We start from the raw sequence: 20,767 nt of genomic DNA on the forward strand, positions 1-20,767 counted from the left end.
CTATAAATGAAGGAATTATTTGGATATCTTTGTCAATGCCTAATAACTCCGAGCATTGACAGGTACTCCCGCTGGTATATGTGGAAATTCTACAAAGCTCGAACTCATCCGAACTCGAAAACTTGATACTGTAACAATACGAACCTAACTCGAAAATTTGATACTGTAACAATACGAACCGAACTCGAAATTTGTTGCTCAAATCCAACACCACTATCGAATAAACATTCTTGAAGCATTTCCTAAATAAATTGACTTTATATTTAATCAAAAATTGATGCCGAGAGTAAAATATTATGTATACTTATAATGTTTGAAAGAAATCCTTTTAAATACATCCGCATTTTAATAGACAATGCATTCTTTCTACCAATGAACATTATCTCCACGTACGATCCTAAGCATGGAATCAGATAATTACGCTTTTGCGTCAACAGTTACGGAGTATATTATTCTAGGTATAAAATATGTAAAAGATACAGGGTGCGCTAACTATCTATGCCAGGGATGCCAAGACTTTTCATATTGTGACTATAAAAATATTTTTTTTCGTTACGTGTTACACAGAAAAACCTCTATATCATTTCAAGATTCGAAAAATCGATCAGGAACTTTTTTTCGATGAAGCCCAGGAGTGTCCACAGGACTTCTATTTTATTATTACAGACAAAAGAAATTTTTTGAGCTGAAGGCCCTCCAACCCACCACCTTCGGACAACCCTGAAGCCCACGTACATTATTGCACATTAACAATCCATGATAAAAAATGTCTTTCAACTATTCACCAGCGTGTCTGACAGAATCTTCTGTGTGTCAATAGTGACACACGTGTCTTAGTTTTGACTGATAAATGCCATCACTTTGGCGCACTCTCTTGGGAAAACTCGGGCACTTAGGAAGCTAATTTTTGTTTTTAGAGAGCTTGTTCAAATCTGCACCAGTTGAAAAAAAAATTGAATCAACTAACGAATTAATTGTCCCGTGATTTTTGGAAAAAGCACGGAGCCTTCCTTAGAATCAGCGCCGGAGGCGACAACCTGGACAAGCTAAGGACCATAACTAAATCCTCGCTCGACATGATTGCCAATGGGAGGACTTACATGTGGCAGCAGAACTCGCCTCCCTGCTACACTTCGGAAAAAAAAGTATTAAATAGCTCCACGACTATTAGCAACCGAACTCGCCTGATCTGAATCCGATTGATTTTTTTATGGGTGCACGATCAAACAACAAACAACAAAACCCTCTGCAAGACCATAGACGAACTTATAATTTGGATCAAGAAATAATTTGAGGTTTTTTTTCAAGGTACCAAGTGCCCCGTTCGCGCTTTTGGCCTCGTATAGAGACTGTAATTGAGATTAGATGTGATTTTATTCAATAAAATAAATTAGAATCTATCAACACTTCAGAATATGATTTTGTTTTTTAATCTGATAACTTTTTTGGAGAGAAAATTGCGTTTGAAAAAAAAATCATTTTTGCGGTAAGGATAGTTTGCCCACCCTGTATGTTATCAAAAGCAGTATGATTTACAATTGAGTAAATTAAGTGATTCAGATCAGGGTGATAATATACAGTAAGTCCCTGAACGCAAAAACAAGTTTAGATGATTTTTTTTTTTTTTTTTTTTCAAAAAATTGACTGTGGATTAAACTTGTATTCTTTGACGAATTATCGTCCATTTTCAACAAAAAAAAAAAAAATCAATCATTTGGGTGTGTCGTTAGATGTATATCAAGTAAAAAAATTAATTGGAATTTTCTCAGTTTCTTGATTTTTGTTTGAAATTATTTTTATGTTGACGAAACACAAAAATAGAGACAGATATAGACTTCATACATAAAATAAAAGTTGTTCAAAACTCTGTGTTACATAAGTAGGGCTATGTTTCATTCTGATCATAGCAGATTTTCCTGTGATCTGGAGGACAGGTATATTTTTTCGTAAATAAGTTGATTTTTTTTTTATAAAACAAGATAATCCATTCCCTGTGTCTCAAAGTTTTTTTAAGGGTTTGGGATGTAGATTCGAAAATGTACCAAAAAAAAATCTAAATCTAAAAAACGAATTATTTTAGAAACGGAAAAAGGGAGAACATATATTAAATACGAATTAAAAAAGGGTATTGTTAAAGAAGGAAGAAGAAGATTAGAAAGTTAATCGAAGAATGTATCTTCAATTTTCATTATGGTTGAAGAAGGAACATGGCAAGTCGGCAATGGCAATGACAATAAATAAATCACAGGGTCAAACATTTGAAAAGATTGCTTTATATTTACCAAAATCAGTATTATTACTTGGTCAATTATATGTATACGTTTTCAAGAGTGTCAAAAGGGAGTGGAGGAGGTTTGATTATATTTACATCAAATGGACAGAAAACAAGAAAAAATCTTGTATACAAGGAGATTTTACAATAGAAATATACCTATTATATAATTATAGTTTATAGTAGATCGTTTTAGTTTAGAACTTGAACACAAACAAACTAAATATAAATAAAATCTTTTTAATTGGCTATCTTTAAAATAGCGTGTTTGTGCTAGTAGTAATTAAAACAAAACAAAATGTCCTTGTAAATATTGTGCACAATTAGCAACCAAAAAATGAGATGAATAATTTTAAATTAAAGATTAACAGTTATTGGGAAGAAGATAATGTAATAATTGAATACTCAATGGATGATCGATATATTAGTGGTGTCTAAAATATAAGTACTCTCTGGCACATTATAAAGTTCAAATACCCACAATTATAGTACTCATAAATACATAATAACCATGTAGTTTTAATTGATTAAAATAAAAATGTAGTATCAATTAATAGTTCAGTATTGGAATGACCAATCTTATAATTACATAGTGTATTTTTAGACGAAGAAATTGCTGCTTGTACACAAATATATACTCTAATAAATAAGAAAAATGTGACCTCGCAGACTTAATATTAGTCTTGTAAAAAAAAAAAGGTTTTTTCCCTCAAATTCCTCTTTCAAATAATGATTCATAGGATTGATGAAATAGCAACAATGGAACACGTGCCACTGCTGGCACCTGGAGGCATATTAACTGGCAAACCCAAATTAGAACACATTCCCATAGTTTGTGTTTGTTTTTTGACCATTATTGTTATAGTGGACCACTCATTGATTAGAAATGTTGAAGTAGGCACTCCATGTCTCTAAGGTTGCCTACCCTGCTCTAAAGCTTTCGTATAAATTGAGACCTGTTAAAAAATATGAATTTGAGTACTTAATATAACTTCGAACTTGGGCTCCTCCTTCCAAAAGGATGCAAAGACGACGCAAATGTGGTTGGAAACTCATCTTCCCAACAGTGTGTTCTCGTAAAAAGATATGTAGCTCCCCTTCAGACCGGACCTGAATCCCTTGGATTACACAATTTGGGAGCAAATTGAGGAGAGGCCTGCAAGAATCGGCATATGGCTGTGGCTGAGCTGAGAACTGACATTAAGAAAGTGTGGGAGAGGATGCCTGCTGAGTACGTAAGAACACTGTGCAATACCTTTAGAGGACATATTGAGAAGGTAATTTTTACCCAAGGAGGCAGATTCGAGTCATAAAAATGAAGATAATATGCTAATCAATGAGTTTGTTCAAAAAAAAAATAATTCTATAAATATGCATATTTAAGCACTATAAGCAATATTAGATTAATTTTAAAAACTGTCCGAGAACTTTCTGTCAAGCCAGTAAATGATTTTTCCCCCTCCAGAGTATAGAATACATATATATATATATATTATACAGGTGTGCACTTCTAAAACTGAACACTCCTTTAAATTTTACGCCATGCACATATTCGTGATTTTATTGAGTTGAAACCGGTTTATACTTCGAGGCAAGGGTCTTGACTAGTTATAAACAAAACTCCACCAAAATCTAATTAGCAACAGTGAAACAACAGCCGATAGCATGGAGGCACGTCGAGTTGCAATTTTGGAACTTTCCGCGCGGGAAAAACTCCCACTGAAATCGCCAAGGTTCTGAACTGCAGCCACACCACCGTTTACAGCATGGTAGCCAAAGGGACTCCTGAGGCGACCAAAAGATCTAAGTCAAGGCCTCGAAGGTAGGACGAAATGGTTGCTACCGTGAAAAAGTCTGTCGAGGACAAGACAGGCAAGGTCGCCGTCAGCGGCCTCTCCAGGGAGTTCAACGTCAGCAAAAGGACCATGGACCGACTAGTTAAGAAATATCTTGACCTTAAGGTCTAAAAGAGAACCCCTCGTCAACCCCTCAAGCCTGTAGACAAGGAAAAACGCCTCGCAAGGTCGAAGATTCTTCTCAACAAGCTTAAGAAAAAGGACACACTCGCCTGATTGTTCGCCACTTGACTTCGCAGTGTTTGATCGTTTAAAGGGGATACTGTCAGGAGTCCAATACAAGTCCAAGGACCAGCTGAAATCTGCCCTCAAGAATACCTGAGCCAACCTCGACCAGAGCTTCATCGCCAAGTCATACAGCAAGTTCCGGTCCATGCTGGAGTTGGTAGTGGAGAACATGGGCGCCCATATTGAATAGACATGTGTCTAAGACTCTCATCTTTCATGTTAAATAAATAGATTCGTCGACCACTTTAAAAATTACAGAATTATTGAACTATTTTTTAAAATTTCAGAGTGTTCAGTTTTAGACGCGCACACATGCATATGCGTTGAAGTCCTTAATATCGTTCCCGTACCGGTTATTGGTAATTAAAAAACGTCAAAATATTTAAAACAGCGTTAACAAAATATATTTTTACTAATATTATACTTAAGTATATCAGTTTATAGGTTTAGTCAAGTTTTAGTATATTTAAAACACTTACATGTTTAGCCATTATTTTTAATTTATGCCTTATTAAAGTGTAAATTAGGCTTATTAAAATTATTGAACATGGACGTATCATGAAGTCACTATTAGATATCAACCAGTCACGTTATTTTTGCGTCCCATTAGAAAGCGCACTTAAAATTTAGGATGAGACCGAGCGGGAAGTAAACACTTTGTTACAAATGCATGGCTAACATGTGTCATTTTTAACTTACGATTCTCCCAGAGACCAGAGATGCACAGTTGAGTGAAGATGACATGCCCCTCTCAACCCTAATGATTATTTGAGTCGGAAAAGGGGGACTTTTTAGAAAAATTGTATTTGCATCATTCTGCACTTCATTTGCAGAGTGGGTCTCAACATACAACCCAATTTTTTTATGATAAAATGCCGTCGCAATATTTCTGATAGTCAAATATCTACGGACAATACTCATAATTTAATTACGTTCATATTAACGGGACTTTTATTCTGGACCACACTGTAAATTCTAAAAGAATCTAAAGTGTAAAATTCCTGACGAAACACGATTTTTGTATGAATTGATTACTATGCAACATTTATTAATATTAATAACTACTTACGACACACAACAATACATCTTTATATTGTAATTAAAGCTCATAAAAATAACTTCATGACAGCAGAATTCATCCAATTCAAAGCATAGTTATAAGAATAAGGAGTCAACATTCACAATTTAAAGATGAATATATTAATAATGATGATTCAAACATTTAAAAATGCGGATATCAAATTCTAGAAAATTCCAGAAAAAAATAAGATATAATGATTTTCCGCAAAAAATTAAGTATGAAACACATTTGTACTCTTCAAATAATGATAGTTTTATACTTTGGTTGATCAAATATCTTTAATAGTACATTGGAACTACCATAAAAAAACATTTTTATAGATTATATTTAAAAGGCCAAAATATCAGGTCCAAATAATGTCTCATAAATCAAATGAATGTTTTAAATTATAGTCAACCTATCCCAGACATCTGAATATAAAGCCCATAATTGACGGAAATATGTTTATAAAATATTAAGTTGGAGCATTGATGAATATACAATCAAAGGGTTACCCGGCGTTGCGAAGGAGGGAGCGGGAAATAACATTGACAATAGTCAATATACGATTTATTCCTAATGTTTAGAGCCCTTTAGTGCGGGCGAGCATTATGATATAGCGCCTGTATATTATATGAAATTGATTATTATGAATTCAAAAATAAATAAATTGTGTCATAAAATTCAAATAACATAACAAGATAAACGAAGGAAAAGTTAGACTAGATGAGCAGTCCATCTTTTATTTTTGTCCAAAAATTATCAAATTAAAAAAAGTGAAAAAAACAAAACAAGTTGTAAATAACATTTATTGGCATTGAAAAGAGGAATGCAAACCTACCAAGATATTTTTCAACTTTCAAAACCAAAAGAAACAAAAAAATGGAGAATTATGTCGTTGAGGCAATAACCCTCAATGACTGGTTCATTTTTGCAAATATTGCAAAAATCATTTAATAAAATGTTCCAAAATAGAAAATACTAAATCATACAGTATGGGTTTGAATTATTGGGTCCAATTTCTTTTTAAAAATTGACGTTTGATGAAAAAAAATTATTCAAAAAATGACAGACATATCAGTAAAAAATCAATTTTTATTCGTCAACTTCATATGCAAACGAGTTTCCCGATTTTATTTACGAATCCAATATTTCATCGGAAATCCCATATCCCTTTTTTTGCACCTAAAAAAAAGTGCAATTTTCCCCGATTTTTTTTTTTTTTTTAAACACACTTATTCGTATAGTTGTTTTTGGAGACACCTGTCACTTTTTGACTTATAAATCAACCCCCAAACACTTCTCCTTGAGGTCCAAAAAAATTGATGTGTTAAGGGGAATTGAATAAGCCCCTCTAATATCCCCCCTCCCCCCCGCCAAAAAAAAAATCCAACACTGACCAGTTTTATGTAGAGTTTCAGCCTCCTAGGCCCAACGACGTGTGCACCAATAAATGATACACACACAAACAAACTGTATTTTATATATATACAGATTAGAGAAGAGGTTTTAACAGTCGAAGGACTTTGGTACATACAGGAATCTAGGGTAGCTACATACATTAACTAATCTTAGTACAGATGCATGTGTTCCCATTAGTAATCTTCAATGTAGCCTCCATTGACTTTAATAATATCTTTGATGTACTGTTGGAAGCTCTGACAGGTGGTAATGTAATTCCAATGCTCATCAACGGAAGCCTTGCGAGCTTCAAGATTCAGACTCCTTGTCCTGCAGGCCCTGGCTCCGACATGTGGAAAGAAGGAAACGTCAAGTTGATTGGCATATGGTGATCACATTAGGATGTTGGTCTACAAAAAGGACTGTGTAACCTTCACTGTACGTGCCAGTATACCATCATGTTCAAGCTCGTCTCGATGCCAATACCGTCATTAATGGCCTTCTTGACGTTGTAATTTGTCAGCCTGCTTTCCTTACATTAAGTTTCGGATCTCTGTTGTTGTTTTTTTCCGTACAGAATACGGGTTGGCCCATTGAAATCTTACCCTTACTAATTCAATAACTAATTAAGGTTGAGTGATATAAATTAATTCATATTTCGATATATTTAAGCATAAAGGATTAGTTATAAAACGAAATAACCTGAACTCTCTAGCTTAAGTACAAGTCGAGAAAATGATACTTGAACGTGATCGATGAATTTACTTTTGCAGACTCCAAGTTGTTGGGCTACACCTTTGGGTACATGTCGAGGGGAAGGTCTGCAGTGTCCGTCATCCAAACACTAAGGCCCTCAATGCTACTTTCAGTCCGCCCTAGTACGCCATAACAAAGAAATACATCCACAGTGTTTGTCAGGACTTACGCCTGACAAACGCTGTAGATGTCAGTGGATGGGAGAAATCATTGATTTTATTTTTCTTATTCCCCTCTTTTTATATAAGTTCCAATTTCAACAACACACCCGGTAGGGAACATGGACGGAGGGGATCAGAGTCACTTTTGTAGATGGGGGAACTTGGTGGATGTATTCTTCCTTCACCAGCATTATCCTCTATTTATGGCCTTCCACCATGATTCCTTTATTCAGGGGTTCCGAATAGTTCACTATAAACCGATGATCCCTTGTTCTCCGGGACAGATAACATAAATAATACATTTGATTGAGTATTTTTTATTTACCACAAGATATTAAAAAATGCTATAAGGCTCCACAGTGATGAAAACTGTGGGTTAGTAGTTCAATGATAGTTCAATGTAGAAGGTAGTATAGTTATACATAATGATGTAAATCCGGTGTGTTTTTTAGCTAGTCAGTTAATTCGTAATGGGTAATATAAAAAAGGAATTTTCTTTTTCTAAGCAGTTATCATTATTATTTAATTCCTGAGTAGTGAGCATCCTTACCTAAAAAGATTCATGTATACTCAAAACCGGATTGAACATCCGTGTGCTCATAAAAGACAGAGCATAACCTTGAGGATTTGTTTGGAGGTCTTATAATTGCTGGTCCTTGTTGGACCCAGAGTAGAATTGGGAATAGACATCAGAGTAATTCTAGCTAATGACCTTGTTAAATCCTGTTCTCCTTCCTCTTTTGTCATCATCTAATGAAACGTCATCAGAATTATTCTTTCTCTACTCCATAACATTCTTCAAATTGTCAGGGTTACCATGTTGTTTTTCGTTTTTTCTTTACATGTCCATTCTACAGTGGATTTTCATCACTGGAGATATATTTAATAAGATACATATTTACAAACAGCAGATGGGAATGCGGGTATCTCTTTCAGTATCCCCACGGATACTAATGTGGTATGTATTGAAATTACCCTTGTAGATATTTATAAAATAGGGAATATATGCGAATGCAAACATTCGATACACTAATCGATCAAAAATATCATTATATTAATCGTTTTAAAAAAGGAGTGTGGTATTTGTATTGAAGTAAATTTGCATACAAAAAAAAATAATAACGCGTTCCACATTCATTAAGAGGGATTTTTTTATTCAATGAATTTAGTTGGGGAGTAGAAATAGTAGATTTATTAGCATATTTTTTTTTCAGAATCATCAATTAGTTTCAAGTGATTAATAGATAAAACACTTTTCATAATATATATTACATATACAGTACAATATATAACTTTTCTCAGAGTCGTCAAATTATATTATTGCGAACAAAATACATTTACATACAATTGAAAAATAAAATAAAATTGCATGAGTTGTAAAAAATTGCAATAAGGAATCAAAACAAATTTTCAAAATATATATTTTTTCAACAGGTTATCGACATCATTTACTAAGGAACAGGATGAATTAAAAAGATAGAAAAATATATGTAACTGTATATAGATCAATATGATCACACTAACACATCCCAATCTCTCATCATGTGATTAAATATTTAATAGGGATGTTACTCAATCAAATGATTTGCATAACTAAATCAGCACATAATCACTTGCTCTCTATGGAAATATAGAACAACGTAGTTTCTCACCACAAATTGATTATCGTAAAAAATGGTTTGACTAAAAAAATACATTTAAGTGGACGAACGGACTGAGAAAAACATTTGTTTAGATTAAAAGTGCGTTGTTTGAAAGTTACAAAAAGCTTTCCCTCTTGCAAAAATAAGTGTAACAGAAGAATCTTGGCAAAAATATGAAAAGAGATGAGGTAAATTGGATTCTGGGCCAAGAATTTAAGCAATGTGAATCTACTATGACTGAGGGAGAAAGACTGAGGATTTTGTTCGGACATTGTCATGAGGGGGGGGGGGGCAAGAGAATCTCTGAGAGGAAAAAGTGGTTGGATCTTGAAGAATCTTTCTTCTTCACTCTACTAGCCCTCTTTTTCTCTTACTTTCCTATGTAATACTAAGTAATAATTATGTACATAGAAATGATAGGTAATATTGTAAAAATGAAGGTTTCAAAATATGCGCGAGAATTCAAATTTTCCCGCCCAAAATGATGCAAAAAAAAAATTAATGAGGGGGGAAGAATAAAACATTACCTAATTCTCTGGAAGAGGCTCCCTCTGTCCTAAAACTGCATCCAGGGAAAGAACCAAGTAAAGGCACGACAGGCAGCGAACCAATTATGATTTTTAAATTATAATGATGGAGTCACTTCATAAATAGGCCTCTTTGAGTCATTTGGTTCAAGAAAGAATCCATTCAAATGACAAATCTCTTCGTTCCTTCTGTTGCTGTTTTCCTTCTTTTTGATAATATTATACTTTATACTATTAATTGTTGTAGTAACACAAGGATGAGATTCTCGTATTTTGTACTTCAGTTTGTTTAGGCAATAAAAACTCTACTTGATAACTAAGTCACGAGAATGAAGATAAAAGGTGCTCTTAGGATATAAAAAACTGAAGACACACAAACACTACTAGGTCTACTAATGAGGCACAATTAAAAGCTGGATATCCTTAGGTAAAATCAACAAAAAAATAGAGGAACACTAAACTAAACACAAAAAGTCAGTCTCGTATAAAAGAAAAACAGAAGAAAATTTAGTGAGAGGTTCAGTGTGTAAAAGAACATGGGTAAAAGAAGGCATAAAGAGAAAGACACGAGGAGAGAGAACTACTTGCAAGGGGACGAGGCGAAAAGGAGGAGTAAATGCAGAAGCAACAAGGCGGGAGAGCTAGAAAAGAAGAAGAGAACTGTTCCTACACTGCTAGTTTACTCCTTACACAGTCACCAGAGGGGGAAGAACCTGTGCACACAGGCCCAATACTATTATTTATTACGTCAACAATCAATCCATGCATCCAAAATGTGTATTTACCTTAACATGAAGAACGATATTTTATTTTCGTAGAATATTTCACGAATGTTAAAAGGATAAAATATTATTATTTCGGCATTGAAAGGAGACAACGAATTACATAAAAGTTTGTTTATTTTAAGGTATTATAAGAATTTTCGTCGGTCAATTTTATGTCAATTTAATTAATATATAAGATATATGGGAGATTGATCTGTCATTGATAATCAATAATTTAAAAGTATAAACTATTCATAAATATATAAATCTTATCACATGCATAGGTTAATAAAGACTATTTTTTGTTATTTCAAAAATGACTGTTAAAAAAAATATATTTTCCCTATTTTTCTATTTGAGGTGTTTGACACTCTAGTTTTGAAAATGTACATTTTAAATCCCATCAACCACATCAAAGGTTCAAACATTATTTTTTCTTTCAAAGAAATAATGATTAAATCCAGGATCTATCATACTTGCAACAACATATTTGTGAGTAAAAAAGCATTGCTTTCACTAAGGATTTCACGGATAAAAAAATATAAGGAATTCTAGAGTCGTCATCATTCAAATTTCAACCAGAAAAAAAGCAAAATAATCCATCATGGAAGAGGCATCGTCGTCATCAACTAATAAGGAAAGGGGTAACAAATAGATGATCCTGGATTATCACGATCATTGCAGTAGATTCAAACAATTTTCCGCCCTTTTAGAAATCTCTGGATTTCCAGCCATGGCTAGCTTAGCCAGAGGGGAGCGACAATATTGAGAAATGAGTTTCAGTCGATCCTTACTCAACTCAGAATCACTTAAAACCTGTTCAAATAAGGATACCAAGTGGAAAATGGCAATATCATCAAATTGTGTGGATGTTTGAAATAACTCCGCGGATTTTTTGACAAAATCATCTGCACAAACATCGGAGTGGGATACCATTTTGTTAGAGAGGAGTCCTGGATGGATTAAGAATATATATATTTATTATTTATTAGTAGCAAATTCGTTTCCCGGTCTTATCTCCTTACGCTTTATGTTACTAATGATGTGGCTTAAATGCGAGTCTCCTGATTTGATGTCTCGGAATATCTGGAACATGGGCTCAAGGACACTACTGTTGTTATTATTATTGTTCGCAAGAATAGTTGAGTTATAGTCGATATTATCTTTTTCATCAAGTGTATTGTTGAGGTCCACAAATATTTTGTCCTTGGGTTTCCATTTAGATTCTAGAAGAGAATTGTGTAGAATTTCCATATTACTTTCATTCAGAAATTGGTTGCTATTATTAGGAAAAGAGGAAGCAAGTTGAAGATCTCGAAACGTGAGATCATGCCGGTAAGATAAGTGTGGATATACACTTCCATACGTTGTTTGGTTTGCGTCAGGGGTAACTGGACAATTCTGGAGAAAGAAAATTGAGTTTAAAAAAGACGGCAAATACATTTTAATTAAGAATTTTCTTTTGGAATGAGCACCTCGTAGTTGGAATATGGAAACCAAGTTGAATCAAAAACTCCTCTAACAATGGGGGATGCTCCTTCTGGGTCTTCTGCATTCAAAGTCTGATCAAGAGAAGGAATGTTGATAGTCCCTCTCATAACAACATTGGAAGGTACAATCGGAGAATTGGGCGGAGCAAAAGTCATATCGTGTTCATCATCTTCCAGAGCAGATGATGTCAAAAGAGAGTAATTATTTACTGATGAACCACCCTCAAAATCTATCCAGGATTCATTAAGGTCCCTTCCCATCATTTTTGAAAACTTGAATCAATCAATAGGAAGCTCAGGATCCTCCAAAACTCCAGACTTTTTTCTATTAAAATCAAGCAAAGCCACTTGTAAAAAGAGAGGAAACAACAAGGGATCAAAGAATAAAGGGTCAAAGGAAAGAGATTAGCTGGTCGTCAACAACTTTGGACCAACTTGACAACCTCATTTCAATTCTAATTCAACAATCATCATATAATCTCATTTGGCGGATTTTGAAGACACGTAATTTATGATGATGGAAGACAAACTGACACAATCACTCGCCACCTTTTTATGTTCTTATATTATAATTTATAGGTTCTATAACTTACCCTAAATATTTACTATTAATTGTGCCTCAGCTAGCTATGAGCTAATGTTTTAAAAGAAATACTTATGTTGAAGTGCGAACCTATAATTTATGATATAAAAAAATGAAAAGGCGGGTAATTAGTAATGGATTCTCTACAAAAAAATAAAAATTTGTCAGATCGGTCTTTTATGGTAATTATGTCATTTCAGCTTTTGAAGTTTTATTATAACCTCTTTAAAAGAAAAGATATTCCTGAAGTTTAAAGAAGAAGACTTTAAACTTAAGGTATCTCACACATAGAATATATTTGGCTAGAATGTATAAATTATAAAACTCAAGTATTATACGTTCTAGTTATCATTTTCTTCAATTCCACCTAGGAATGAAGAAAATAAAAAGGTAGCTAGTTAGGATTGAAGGACTAATTGGACGATAGATCCTTTGCTGAAAAAGATGGGACCGTTTAGAAAATTGACTGAAAGAAGGGGAGACTGATTAGGAATGCAGTTCCAGGACCGGTGTAACACTACAGCGAATATGTCTTGTTGCAAATTCTCAAAGAGGCAAAAATGTACAGGTAAAGTTGCCGGTAGCGAAAATGTTCGTGACAAAATTACCTAGAACAATTATAGTGATCAGAGTTTGAATTTATTTACACACCTGCACATCACTAATTTTGAGGCTCCCTTTATACAACAAAACCTCTCATTAGCTATTTTACTATCATAACAATCCCTACTCAGTATTTATATACTGACAGTATTATTAATAATAATTGTACGTCATTTCTATACTCTTGAACCATTCTGTGAAAATGTCCGAATATAGTATGGTCAACACCTCAAGCCTCAAATTAAAGGGGGTCTCGGATAGCGGGAAAATGTAAGTTTAGATTATTATTTAAATATTCACACATTTGATATTACAATTATTAATAAACATATTTTTTTTTTCCAGAAAAAAGAAGAGTAAGGTAAGATTGGATATCCGTAAGGTCTGTTTCTCATGTTATGCATGCCTCAAACCCTTTTGAATAAGGAAGTTATCATGGTGTCAATTTGGAATTGAATTTGACATAGTTTGTAGCAAATGATGCAAAAGCAAGCCACATAGGTGGATTTTATTCAAAATAGATTTTAATCGGGTATGGTCTATCCTTTTGCCAGCACGTCTCTTTATATCGTAATTGGAGACAGTTAATGTGGAAAGTTAAGAATCAATCATCGTGACCTGTATATAATTTAATAATAAGGAAAGAACTTCGCTAAGCGAAGTGAATTATATATTATGACACTGAAAGAGACGGATTTGCACGCTACGACTCCCGTACGAAGTTCCTGAAAGTAATTATATTGTCAGCGTTCACGATAGATACAAAAAAAGGAGTGATACTGAAAGAGTGTTTTTATATATTATATTTGATATACTTTCCAAAACCAAGTATGTAAAATATGAAATGTAAAAACACTCTTTCATACATTAAATCAAAGAATTACAAAATATTACTTGTAATGATTTTGCTCCAGACCCTCGACATGATGAGTACAAGCCAATCATGTAGCGGTCCACTCAACCTCCAGGCTCAGTTCATGGGTCGACTCCGAGTTCCTCTCCCCTAAAATACCATAAGAGACGAGCTCATCTTCCTCCACATAATGAGATATTTCTAAGGTGATAATTGTCCGAATAATTCGGAAGGGTCGAGATGCTTCTCCTCCTATACTCTAATATTATAACATTTGCGTAGCTTCGCTTATGATTAAAAGGTTGCAATGATTTAATTTTAACTTTCCGCTTACGTTGTCTCCAATTTCGAGATATAAAGAGAACATATCGTGGGGTGAGAGCCAAATTGTAGTAACTCAAAAAATTACTTTTGATAATTAAGAATATAAAGTCCATACTTTCATAAAGAAAAATGGTGTTTTCCAATTTTTACAATGAAATTCATTTCAACACTCTGAATTTCTCTGTTTTGAAGTATTCGCATTAAATATTATACTTTAAGGATGACATATAGGCACGAGAACATTAAATTGCATTGTAATTGACGAAGACGCCTAAGTAGGTATTTTTAATACATAAAATGAACAGATTTCTAATGAATCTTAATTAAACTCCAACAATTGGGTTTATAAATAAAAAAAGACATAACTCTTGCATTGAATAATGTTTTATATCAATGATAAACAGTGATAATTAAATTAAATCAAAGTATTTTCTACTGATTATCCCTCAAAATGTTTAGATTTGTAGTATGTTCTTTTTTTCTTATGAATTTGGACGAGAAAAGTAGAATAGTTAATTATGCTCAATTAATCATCTTTTATTTTTATTGGTAAATTTATATCGGAGTATATTAAAGTAAAAATAAATCAAATGAAGCCTTTAAGCTACAGCTAATGTTCTTTTTCATCTCATGTTCACTCCAGAAATGGGAATATTAAGCAAATAATTGACCGAAATATGTCAATGAAATTGTATTAGGTCCTTAAGTACAAAAAATAAGTTTGAAATATTTCACTCTTTGTTCACGATTGCTTTTGTATTGACGTATCACATTAATTTTTAAATCTTATTTTATTTATTTATTCTTTTAGAAGAAGAAAAAGTCCAAGGATCTGCAGCCTTCTTCCTCCAAAGGCGACATAGAGCCTCAAGACCCTCAAGAAGGAGAGACTGATGAGGTTCCATCAACATCATACTACAAAGGGAAAACCAAGTCGGAACTACAATTTTTAAAAAGAAAAGAGAAGCTAGTAAGTAATTATAATTATGTCAATTATATTATTTCTCTAAAAGATGGGTATTGTACAAGTTTTCTTGCTCCTCTGACGAAAATTTGGGGATGAAATTCACGCTCACAATGGAGTGAAATCCCTCTGTTAGTTGAGGAGGCTCAAATTTATTAGTGTACTGATTAAATAGAATTTCGTTGACCTTGGCGTGTTCCTCTCCGATGAGCTCTCGAAACAGGTTGTTATGTCGAGCATGGGATGGATTCGTGTTCATAACAAAGCATCGAGCTCTAACATCATCATACTTTGCTATTATGTTGAGGTACTTGGCGCGGGTTGCGGCCTCTGGATGCGTGTTATCAACAATGACGCTCTTTCCGCTAGATAATGCATTTTGAAGAATTTTGAGAGTCTTCTCCCTATTTCCAGAAACGTCATTGCTTGCGTAAACATAGTTTTTAAAATACTTTCGCGCAAAGAAACTTTTACCCGAGCCCTGCATTCCAACCATCATGATGACTTCTTGGGTATTAACCACCTCTAGTTCTGAATCATGAGGATCCAGTAAAGATGAAGGTTTCTTAAAATTATAGGGATCAAAGCTTGGCATGGTGTAATTTTCTGTTGGACGTTCACCTAGGAAATGTTCTTCCGGAGTGTGGAATTGAAATTCTATATTCAGAGCGAATAGACGATCAGAATTGGAAAAATCCTTTTTCTTCCCAGCTTTCCAGCCCTTGTCCCTCCCAGCAGCATCCCCTACATAAAAAGAGGATGACTTATCAATTAATCCACCATTGTACCGGGATACAAATATCTCCCATAAACCAGTGCGAGGCTTACGAAAGAACCCTCCAGATGATGTACAGACTAAGACGGCCACGGGGATACCAAGTCTTTTAAGGAATATGTTTTCAATTTTAGTCACTATGTCAGTCAAAGACGTTTTCCCTTTCGCCACACCGGCTTGATTCGTGTAAATAACTATTTTATATCCTTCCTTCACCAAGGATTTAAGCTTTCCAGGAACTGTAGGATAAATGATTTGCCAGTCATCAGTGTTTTTGGGGAAAACATTTCCACTTTTAGTGGTTATGATTGTTCCATCCATGTCGTAGACTGCTAGCTTAGGATTAGGATCCCTGGCGTTTGGTGTGATCATGATTTGCGCTTCATTTTTATTAACTTCGATCCACTCTCGTTTATCATTGGACTGGAGAGTTTTGAAAGTAGGCTCCTTCATAAGTGAATCTAGTTTCTGTTTTTTCATAGGAGGAGCTGAATCTGAAATTGTATGATACTAATTAAAATATGTATTTTCTCATGTTAAAGAGCATTTTCCCGTGACATCAGCATTGGTGATAAGGGCCATTTTGGGGCCTAAACAACCAAGTTTTATACAATAGAAACCCTTTTTTTCACGAATATAACTAATGAACTATTGGATATTGAATTTTGAAATTTTTTTCCCAATAGCTATAGATTAAAAATTAGATTTTGATTTTTTGAAATTTTTTTCATCAATATGGGACCAACAAATTAAAGGACTTAGTGTCTATTAAAAATTCATCACTTTATTGCCTAGTTTTATCACATATCAGACCCTAATACATGTTCAAAATATGTTATTACATAATTGTAAAATCTTATTTCCATATTGAACACAATAAAATAATTATACAATGATATTGATATTTTTCTCTCATATCCTAATTTTCCCGTCCCTAATCGATCAACAAAAATAAGTCGTGCAAATTTATACATTTTTAGTACATATTACTTCAATTGAATTCAAATATCACTCTTTATCGTAGGCAGTAAGTAGTATTTTCTTATTCCTAAGCTCATTTGATGTAGTTTCATCAAGATTTATTGCAAGTTTGTTCATTTTATGTAGTAATCATATCAACTATGAGCCCCAAAGGATGCTGCAATTATGACGTACGTGAAAACGCTTTATACTAACCTTGACCAGGTTCGTCACTTTCTGGCGGCGCTGGAGTAAAAAGACACATAAATTTATAGGAATGAGGTAGAAGTTTAAAGGACTCTTTATGTTTTAAATAAGTAACTTCTCCGTTCCTAAGAAGAAAACCTCTGGCCTCACTGGGATTCCCTCCAACGACTTCCAAACGAATGGAATAGTCCTCATAATTGGCAACCAGAGATATTTGCTCACGAGATAATTTGTGATCCCTTATCTTTGTTAGGGGACCTCTTCCTAGGGTTACTCTCTCCAGATCGGGGAGATGAATATCCGGGATGGTCTCGGATATACCACGAGCATAACAAGTCAGGGCTTTACTCATTCTTCATACGTTAAATTCCCCAGTATTCGGGCATTTTATTTACACCGCTTCAACTAACAGCTTGAAGGCAGCTTGTCTTCTTAATTTCTTCAACGTTGCTCTATGACGTCATTTTATTTATATACTTGGGATGGCGGCAAACGGGTAGGGGTACGTTCAAACTTAGGGAAAGATCGAGTTGGTCGCCACCAGGACCGTAAATATGATTCTTTGGAGGGAGGTGGTTGTATAATTTATTTTTTTTGAAATTTTTTCGAAGGATATCCCATTTCTTAAGACTTTTTTTTGGAAAATGGGACATTCATTTTTCCCCCTAAAAAATAATATTTTTTGAAAAAAGTAGAACCTTTTTTGGGACCCTTTCGCTAAATCTGTCAATTGAATCACATTTTTTTAGAAAGAATTTTGTATGAACAACTTGTGTAGTCATAGTAATGGGGACATTCTGACCTCTTTATTACTTCATATATTTTTAATGAGCATCCATGACTTTGCTTTGACCTGATATTTAATTAAGTTGTAGTTCAAAAATTATTTTTTCTTATAATTTAAGGTCTATTATTCTAAAATAATTGAACACTATGAAAGATTTAGAACCAAAATATCGCTTATGTTGTTAGTACGATATAAACTCATCAATGTAAGTATGAAGCTGTCAATTACAAGATTACTTAAGGATTGAAAATTTAAAAATGATTTTTCCTTGTTTGCAAATCACATAAATGGAATTTGCCACGACACTTATTATGGATATTCTAAGTATTTATAGATATAACATCTATTTTAAGGAATAAGTGCTAAAATAACCCCATTTCCCCAATATATAGCACTTGCCCCATATATCTACTTTTCAGATTTGTTAAATGTCTTCTTTTTTTTTTTTAAATGTACTTACCTTATATGTGTAGGACATATAATCTTTACTTATTATTATGTTTGTAGGATTTTGGAAGGATTAAGAAGAAGGCAAGCGTTTCCCACAAGGAAAGAGTCGAAAAATTTAACGAGTATCTCAACAATCTCTCAGAGCATTATGAGCCAGCCAAAGTTTCATGGACAAAATAAGGATAATATACTTCGATCTTCCATTCAAATAATTGTTTTTTTCCTTTCTGTAAAATAAAATTGTCAACTCCATGGGTCTGTTTTTTGTATTTAGAAACAAAAATTGAAGGATTCTCAAATATATAAATATTATATACGCAATTGACGCAGAGCTTTCTTGTATAATATTTTATGTACTTGAAATAATGACAGATATTATCTAATCAAGGCTGTCGGAATAGAAGTGACATTTAACCTCCTTATGCTATGTTTACTACTTTAGAAAATATTTTATACATTAGTGTTGTGGTTAAGATCGATACCAAGACTTTAAGAGATCGAAACCAAGAGGAAACGAATGATTTTATATTTGTTTTGGGATTAGAAAATTTTTAATCTAATTAATTTAAGTCTTCTCAACTATTATGAATTATAAGCATAGGTACAGTTAGACAAGTTCAAATCTATGCTTTGGTCGGAAATTTTTAATATTTGAAATTATTAAAATGAAGCCACCATTTTGAGAACCCACGAGAGTAATGTTTTGTCAGTCCTTATTTAGGACTGGAGACTGCAGTCACGTGTAGTTTAGTCTCGACCCAGTCCAGTTTAGTCCTGCATATCATTCCTAAAACTTACAATGTTCGGTCCTTGATATCGTCAATCAGCTTTATTTCTTCTGTTTTTATCGGTTCACGTACTGCCACTCCGACAGTCTTAAGGAGCGGTCCTTGGACTGTACTGGACCGAATAATTAAGGATACAACGCTACATGATGGCACATATGATTATTATTAATTTCATATTCCTATTTAGTTTCATTAATTTGGGTCCAACTTCGACACCATAGGAGGGCCACTTATTTTGCTCAAATATTTGGACATTTTTTAAATAAAATACCGAATATACAAAATTAATTTCCTGAATATTGCTAATATTGTCTTAATGGCCGCCTCTTGGTCTACTCCGCCTAATTACATACAACACTCACAAGCAAACGTGAATTTTGCAGTAAACATGCCCCCATTTCACCCTTAATATTTATTATTTGAATATATATATTTTATATAATTACAATTAATATGAAATAAAAAACTACAAATTTAAAACTCTACCTATTAGAAGGTTCAGATTAGGGCCGCTAGTTGCGTTGGTCTTGATTTTATGTAGACTTATACTTTTAAGGATTTGAAAAAAATGGTGTTGAAATAATGATTAAACATTTTTAAATTACGAGATTCATTAGTAAATAATGAATCCTGTGAAATTGAAGTATTTCTTTAGATATTTCCAAGATAAATAATCCATTTTAAGCCAGTCCTCAATTTTCATCATTAGCACTACTATTAATTTTTTAGAGACCACGGATCCAGTTTTTTAGAATTCCAGTACCCAATTCGACCTGCATTAAAAATAATTAAATACTAATAGTATATGATGAAAAAGCTAATTTACAATATTATAGAGTGTTACATAGTATTTTTATATTAATTTATATAAATCAAGGACTTTGATTCAGTGTATATTGTGGAATAGCGTTAGTAACTTGCATTGTCCGAAGTTATTAGGCACTCACGGATAGACACACTGATTTAATAATATAATATAACTCCCCAACAATGTTGCTCATGGGCACACTTACACGAATTGACTGTATACTTAGATATTCCTCCCTCAATATTTATAATTTAAAAATAATTAAATGAAACTTATATTATGGAATAATTTACTGGAAAAATAAATATTACTTTCCATTGGTTTAAAACCCCGAGAGAGAAATCCTAATCACAACTATTTGTACTCCCTTTGCGAAGTATTTAACCTCCGGAGTACTCTCTTTCTGCTATATATATTCAATAACTTGAGACGCAAATGCGTCACGATACTTACTTAGTATATAAAATACATGCACATGACTTGTTATTTGTGTGCTTTCAAATAAAT

At 33.5% G+C, this 20,767-nt stretch overlaps 3 protein-coding genes across 4 annotated transcripts; 1 reads left to right on the top strand and 2 right to left on the bottom strand.

Moving 5' to 3' along the window:
- Window positions 1–10,785: 10,785 nt before the first annotated feature.
- LOC121128419 (uncharacterized) lies at window positions 10,786–12,825 on the bottom strand. Its single transcript, XM_040724001.2, has 3 exons — window positions 12,144–12,825; window positions 11,694–12,069; window positions 10,786–11,621 (listed from the first exon to the last, which is right to left on the bottom strand). Exons 1-3 carry the CDS (start codon window positions 12,420–12,422, stop codon window positions 11,344–11,346), a joined length of 933 nt encoding a protein of 310 aa, XP_040579935.1. The 5' UTR covers window positions 12,423–12,825; the 3' UTR covers window positions 10,786–11,343.
- A 620-nt stretch (window positions 12,826–13,445) lies between these two features.
- Window positions 13,446–18,985, top strand: LOC121128446 (protein FAM32A-like). Of its 2 annotated transcripts, none has more exons than XM_040724041.2 (4): window positions 13,446–13,614; window positions 13,690–13,726; window positions 15,333–15,491; window positions 18,722–18,985. In XM_040724041.2, the coding sequence occupies exons 1-4, from the start codon at window positions 13,547–13,549 to the stop codon at window positions 18,842–18,844; spliced, it is 387 nt and encodes a 128-aa protein (XP_040579975.1). In that variant the 5' UTR covers window positions 13,446–13,546; the 3' UTR covers window positions 18,845–18,985. The 2 variants fall into 2 exon arrangements, with proteins under 2 accessions (XP_040579975.1, XP_040579982.1); XM_040724048.2 differs by having other exon boundaries at window positions 13,448–13,614; window positions 13,690–13,705.
- Window positions 15,038–17,899, bottom strand: PNKP (Polynucleotide kinase 3'-phosphatase). The gene is made up of 2 exons (XM_040724009.2): window positions 17,437–17,899; window positions 15,038–16,754 (listed from the first exon to the last, which is right to left on the bottom strand). The coding sequence occupies exons 1-2, from the start codon at window positions 17,777–17,779 to the stop codon at window positions 15,520–15,522; spliced, it is 1,578 nt and encodes a 525-aa protein (XP_040579943.1). The 5' UTR covers window positions 17,780–17,899; the 3' UTR covers window positions 15,038–15,519.
- Window positions 18,986–20,767: the final 1,782 nt, after the last annotated feature.

The sequence above is a fragment of the Lepeophtheirus salmonis genome, chromosome 1 (assembly GCF_016086655.4).
Source record: "Lepeophtheirus salmonis chromosome 1, UVic_Lsal_1.4, whole genome shotgun sequence".
Taxonomy (NCBI): domain Eukaryota; kingdom Metazoa; phylum Arthropoda; class Copepoda; order Siphonostomatoida; family Caligidae; genus Lepeophtheirus; species Lepeophtheirus salmonis.

Excerpts from the sequence above, each read along its gene's own strand:
- LOC121128419 (XM_040724001.2), bottom strand. The coding sequence starts at position 12,422 with ATGATGGGAAGGGACCTTAATGAATCCTGGATAGATTTTGAGGGTGGT. Across the intron at positions 12,070-12,143 it reads TTCCATATTCCAACTACGAG|AATTGTCCAGTTACCCCTGA; the intron begins GTGCTCATTCCA and ends TTCTTTCTCCAG. Across the intron at positions 11,622-11,693 it reads CATCATTAGTAACATAAAGC|GACTCCTCTCTAACAAAATG; the intron begins GTAAGGAGATAA and ends TAATCCATCCAG.
- PNKP (XM_040724009.2), bottom strand. The coding sequence starts at position 17,779 with ATGAGTAAAGCCCTGACTTGTTATGCTCGTGGTATATCCGAGACCATC. Across the intron at positions 16,755-17,436 it reads AAGTGACGAACCTGGTCAAG|ATTCAGCTCCTCCTATGAAA; the intron begins GTTAGTATAAAG and ends ATACAATTTCAG.
- LOC121128446 (XM_040724041.2), top strand. The coding sequence starts at position 13,547 with ATGTCCGAATATAGTATGGTCAACACCTCAAGCCTCAAATTAAAGGGG. Across the intron at positions 13,615-13,689 it reads GTCTCGGATAGCGGGAAAAT|AAAAAAGAAGAGTAAGGTAA; the intron begins GTAAGTTTAGAT and ends TTTTTTTTCCAG. Across the intron at positions 13,727-15,332 it reads TAAGATTGGATATCCGTAAG|AAGAAGAAAAAGTCCAAGGA; the intron begins GTCTGTTTCTCA and ends TTATTCTTTTAG.